Source organism: Theobroma cacao, chromosome 7, assembly GCF_053813885.1.
Source record: "Theobroma cacao isolate CCN51 chromosome 7, ASM5381388v1, whole genome shotgun sequence".
Taxonomy (NCBI): domain Eukaryota; kingdom Viridiplantae; phylum Streptophyta; class Magnoliopsida; order Malvales; family Malvaceae; genus Theobroma; species Theobroma cacao.
Window position 1 is genome coordinate 913,393 of NC_142645.1, and position 5,649 is coordinate 919,041.

Genomic DNA, 5,649 nt, shown 5'->3' on the forward strand with positions numbered 1-5,649 from the left:
ATTCAAGAAAGATGCAACCTCCAAATCGGAATGTCTCGTAGAGATGAGGATATATGTCATTCCTTGGATTTCCAACTCATGCCTCTTAAAGCGAGCCAACCTTTCTTTTCTTCTTTCGGCTATCATTTCTTCTCTTTCCTTCTTAGTTGGCTTATACCCCAGGCCAAACCTTTCTTCATTTTTGGTAGCACGTATGGGCCTTCTAATACCTTGTAGTTCTTTTCCCAATCCTGCCCCCGCTCGGTATCCTGTTCCTACTATCTGACTGACAGCCATCTTAGTGGTTTTGGAAAGCCTCGAAATAGGCGGTGTGGTTCCTTCTCCAACATATGTGGTGTTAACAAACTCGAAGGATCGAAAGGAACATTCAGGCACTTCTTCCGCCGTTTCCACGTAAGGAGTATCTGTTGGCTTGCTTATGAGTAAGTCCTCTTCCCCGTTAACACAGACAATCTTCCCATCTACGATGAACTTGACCTTCTGATGAAGAGATGAAGGTATGGCCCTAGCCATATGGATCCAAGGTCTTCCCAACAAATAATTGTATGAAGGAGCGATATCCATAACCTGGAATTCAATGGTAAAGGTACACGAGCCAATTTCTACCGGTATCTCAATGTCCCCTACTACTTCTCTCTTTGTTCCGTCGAAGGCTCTCACGATCATTTGACTCTTTCGCATGTAGGACATGTTGATGGGTAAACGGGCCAAGGTCCTCATGGGCATCACATTTAAGGACGATCCGTTGTCAAACAGTACCTTTGCGACGGTACAGCCTTTACACTTGGTAGTGATATGCAAGGCTTTGGAATTTCTTCTACCTCCAGAAGGGATTTCTTCATCGCTAAAGGATATTATGTTACCCACCGAAATGTTTCCAACGATGTAGTCCAAATTTTCAACTTAGATATCGTGATCCACATATGCTTAGTTCAGAATCCTCATCAAAGAGTTCCTATGTGGTTTCGAGCTGAGAAGCAAAGATAGTAGTGAAATACGAGCGGGCAACCTGTTCAATTGCTCGACCACATTGTACTCACTATGTTTGATAAACTTGAGGAACTCGGCAGCTTTTTTTTCCGTCACCAGTCCTTTTGAGCCATCTGTCGATTCCGGAGGTTGCACCTTTTCTTCTCTCGATCTTTGCTCTTTTTCCTTTCCTTTCTCATTCTTGAGATTCTCCAATGCTTCCGGTGAATAGCAACGTCCGTTGTGTCCGCACCCTGCCAGTCGTACCTCTCTCCCCCCTTTTTTCATTTCTTTTTTATTTTTTAATTTTTATTATTTTTATTATATATTTTTTTAATTTATTTTTTTGTTTATGATTTTAGTGTCTACAGAGTTAGCATTTGAAAAATGGCATTCTTGCTATTAGATGAATCGATCCTGGCAATCGCTTTCTTAATATTTGCTGTCAGAGAAGATGGAGAGAATTGGATCGTGGGGCAGAAGCAACCACTAGTCTGTACAAATGGATAGCCAGCTAAAAAGACAAGGTTCACCATTCAGTTGGGGGTAAAAAATTCCCCTCCACTTTTTTGATGAACCATTCATTTCTCGAAGGTGTTTAACAATGAATAATTCTTTATTTTATTTGAAAGCACAGATGCTATCAAGTACACAAATAGTCACATATTGAAAGTAATGCAAGTATTCTCCACCTTTCCCTTATCTGTTAAGCTGTTCAAAGCTTGATACCCTCTACTTAAATCTTATTCAAAGGGTCCTGCATACAAATTTATAAAGATGTCGGTAATAGAATAATATTATTCTTGACAATAATTAAGATTACATCGCATGTCTTAAGAGGCCAGGAATGTGAATGTTCATCATGTAATCCTCCCAATCAATACTCTTGGAATCGAAGTCAAATACACCCATATCAATGCCTCTCCCTTGAGCCACCATTCGCAACTTGTCTAAATTTGTGTCACTAAAGCTGTATAGGGAGAAAAGAGCATTTAAAACAATTTAATTAGTGATTAAAAATATTAAATTGTTAAACCAAATGCAAGAATTTTTAAATAAATAATAAACTCATATGCATACTCACATGCCCTTAAAGAAGGTATAAGGCTTGTAAAATTCTGCCAACCGCATTGCCAACTTGACTTTGCGATTAAGGTCCATGTAAACTTGCCTGAAATACTGGCCACTAAGGGCATTCACCAAATACAATACCTTTACAAATTCGAAACATAAAAATATATATTATGATAAGAAATGAGAATTAATTAAATAAGAGAAGTTCTGATAATAAATACAACACCTAATGTTTAAAGAAACCTTTAAATTATTTAAAAAAATTTTAAATAAACTTTTATTCTTTTATTACGTTCAATTAAATCTTTGTGTTTTTATTTTAAGTCAAATAGATTTTTATAACTAATGGTTAATTAACTGTCATTAATCAAAACGTCACATGTCATTTGATGTCAAGCGATGCTAACGTGGCATTAAGGTGGAGGGTGAAAAATATCACATGGCCATTTCATCATGTCACTATCTATCATAACATGTCAGCATACCATCTCAACACCACATGACATAAAATGAAATGAAATGTTTTGACTAATTATAGTTAGTTAACCGTTAGTTTTATAGACTTATTTGGCCCAAAACAAAAATATAACGGTTTAAATGAATGCAATAAAAAAATAACATATTTGAATTTGTCTGAGTTGTTCAAACACATTTTTAGATAATATGTCAAAATAAAAATTAAGATTGTGACAAACCTTCAATGGGAAGACATATTTAATCCACATGTACAGAAAAAATCCATTGACTGTGCTCAACACTGTTCCTTTACGAACTTTAACTCTTTGTCCATCTCTATTAATCCATGGCTTTTTAGTGAAATAATGATATACAAATTTATGAAGATCCCCGAATTTTATAGGATTTTTAAATGAGGAGCTAACATGGTAAATGGCCGGACAAGATTGATAATTCGTGTGAACAACCATGGCCACAGCCATTGCATTTACCACCATGTCCGCTGGTATCTGCATAAATTTTGAAATTCACGTGTTTAATTTCACTTGCAATTATACCCAGCTATAGGAAGAAAAGGGTATATGTTACCTAGAGACTAAAAATACTCACCACATCGAGGGCATAGCTAGGATAGCCAGGAAAACATGTTAATTTCCCCTTGCCATAACTCACAATGACGCTATCTATGGTTCTGTAGTAACGCAAAAATTAATGAGTCATTATTCCAAATACACAACGTTAATGAAAGCAATAATTTTTTTTAAAAAAAAATTAATGAATGCGATAAATTGCATTAATGAAATATAATAATAATCCTAAATCAAATACCATAAAAATTTGAAGTTACAATTTGGTCGTGATAATTACCTCACACCTTCAATCCAGCCAGGGAAGGGTTCTTTATAAGTGCTTGCAATCATGGTAGGGCGGATAATGACAAGAGGCAAATCTCCTTTGAAGTTCCCTAAAAGCATCTCTCCCATTGCCTTTGTAAACACATATGTGTTAGGCCACCCATACAATTTTGCCCTGTATTCATAAGAAACAAGGTTTGTCATTGTTTTCTTTTTACTTTTTTTTTTTAATTTAAGAAATCGTCCATACTATTCAAGGTGAAGTGGAAATAACGACGGTGAGAGAGAAACCTTTTGAGACCGAATTCCATCATTTCTGATTTTATTACTTCGTTTGGGGCATGTTGGAATCGCAATTCATCTAATTTTTCCTCCACAATTCTCTTCTCTTCAGTAATGTCTAATTTAAATGTTTTCAACAGTGTGTCATCCATGGAAAATGGTTTCTCTAATATGATTCCTACTTGTTCACCGCACACGTAGGCTAAAAGAAAATTATGATAAAAAGCATGATTGTCAATCTTAATTCATCTCCGATATAAGTACTGAATGTACTAAAATTTAACTATGTATATAGCTAATTTCAATTACTAATCAATCAAGAACTATCAATGTCATATTCACCAGTTGATGTGTGGAGAAACAACTTTATCGCATCACATTTCTTTGCAAAGTTCAAAGCGTTGAAAGCTCCAAACGTATTGATGGCCAATGCAACATCATACCTTGAAAAATAAGAGGAAAGAAGTAAAGAAAAGCGGCAAATTATAGGCAAAATTATGTTCTTAAGACATACTCCTACAATTCAAATATGAGGATTCTAAATTACCTTTCATTGAATCCTGTCATGGCAGCAACATGTACTACAATTTCTATTTCTTTCAACATTTGTTCCCTTAATTTTGATTCATTCACCCCCAAGTTTTCGGAAGAGATATCGCCAGGCACTGCTATTACCTTGGTTGATATAAAGGAATCAAATTCCGAACCCCAATTGTCTCGAAGAATCGTAAACAATTCTGTATCTATAATCTACATAAAAATTAAGACGTGTAAGTTTTTTTTTGTGAATTTGAAATTAAATTTTATATCATGTGTAACAAATTGGATCAAAATAAAAATTTTAATTTTAAATTTAGTATGAATCATATGATCGAATAGTAGTAATTACGAATATGACTTTCATGATTATCGTAAAATTGTCTGAATTATGGAACTTAAAATTCATTATATACCTCACTATGCAGGCGTTTTGTGGCAGATTTAGCATCTGCAGCCCTCAAAAGAAGATACAGCTTATTCACATTTGGTTGAATCCTTAATATCTTCTCGACAAAGACTGAAACCGTAGTTGAGAATTAAATCATTCAGTAAAACTAAAATGATTAATTATATTGTCTTAAATGAAATCATCATCCTTGGCTTAGTAAGAGAGAGAGAGAGAGAGTACTCTTTGCCAAAAATCCAGTTGCACCAGTGACTAAAATAGTTTTGCCTTGAAGAAACTTGACAACATGATCCAACTCCATATTCATGTCTGAGAAGCCAAAAAGAAATCAAATTAAAGAAGTAATTTATTTATAATATTTATTGGAATAAAATTGGCTAAAATTCAATATTTGATAGAGAAAAGATAAGATAAATATATCCTTCCCAACATGTAAATTGCAATGTTTAATGACAATTTGGAAGTATTGAAAATAATATTAATTAAAGTATTAAAGTATGGAAAACCCCCCATTTTGGTGCCCTTAGGCCAGAGCTTTTGTGCAATGAATGAGTTGTCGCATTGATAGGGGAGAACCAGAGCTGTTGATGGTACTTTCATTATTACTATGAGAATGATATTGCCATCACATTGCTGCACACAGTTTCGTAAATTTGATTGTGACGTCGAATATTAATTTTTGGCACTGGGACGAAAGTGACTGGAGGGAAGAGGGAGGGGGACCTGCCATTCGCTGACCATTTGGCACTGATTGGAAGAGATAATTAAGGCCAACTAGGTTTTTTTTTTTAGTTTATGAAATAAAAGTAAATTCATTTATGTGGAAATAAATGCATAAACACGTTTCAGTGGGTGAATTCAAGCCAATAAACACATAAAGCTATGAATCTATATTGATCAAACCGTAGTCATTTTCCAATTAGAACTCGTTAAACATAAAACATTTACCTCTAAATACCATTGGCTGATCAATTAGGTGAAAAACAAGACTAGTTGAACTGTGTACTAGCTAGTTTTCTTTCAGAGGAAACTGTCCATATATAGTCACATTTTACCGTTTCAGGCGTT

At 34.7% G+C, this 5,649-nt stretch overlaps 1 protein-coding gene across 1 annotated transcript; it reads right to left on the bottom strand.

Annotated features, from left to right (window-relative positions):
- Positions 1-1,747: 1,747 nt before the first annotated feature.
- LOC18593327 (fatty acyl-CoA reductase 1-like) lies at positions 1,748-4,882 on the bottom strand. The gene is made up of 10 exons (XM_088808393.1): positions 4,804-4,882; positions 4,589-4,692; positions 4,183-4,385; positions 3,978-4,078; positions 3,645-3,837; positions 3,367-3,528; positions 3,109-3,190; positions 2,739-3,008; positions 2,054-2,181; positions 1,748-1,939 (listed from the first exon to the last, which is right to left on the bottom strand). Exons 1-10 carry the CDS (start codon positions 4,880-4,882, stop codon positions 1,789-1,791), a joined length of 1,473 nt encoding a protein of 490 aa, XP_088664519.1. The 3' UTR covers positions 1,748-1,788.
- Between the last annotated feature and the right edge of the window lie 767 nt (positions 4,883-5,649).

Bases quoted from the DNA above. Each gene is read 5' to 3' on its own strand.
- LOC18593327 (XM_088808393.1), bottom strand. From the start codon at position 4,882: ATGGAGTTGGATCATGTTGTCAAGTTTCTTCAAGGCAAAACTATTTTA. The intron at 4,386-4,588 runs GTATATAATGAA...ATTTTTATGTAG, and splicing joins CAAAACGCCTGCATAGTGAG to ATTATAGATACAGAATTGTT. The intron at 3,191-3,366 runs GTAATTATCACG...GCGTTACTACAG, and splicing joins GGCTGGATTGAAGGTGTGAG to AACCATAGATAGCGTCATTG.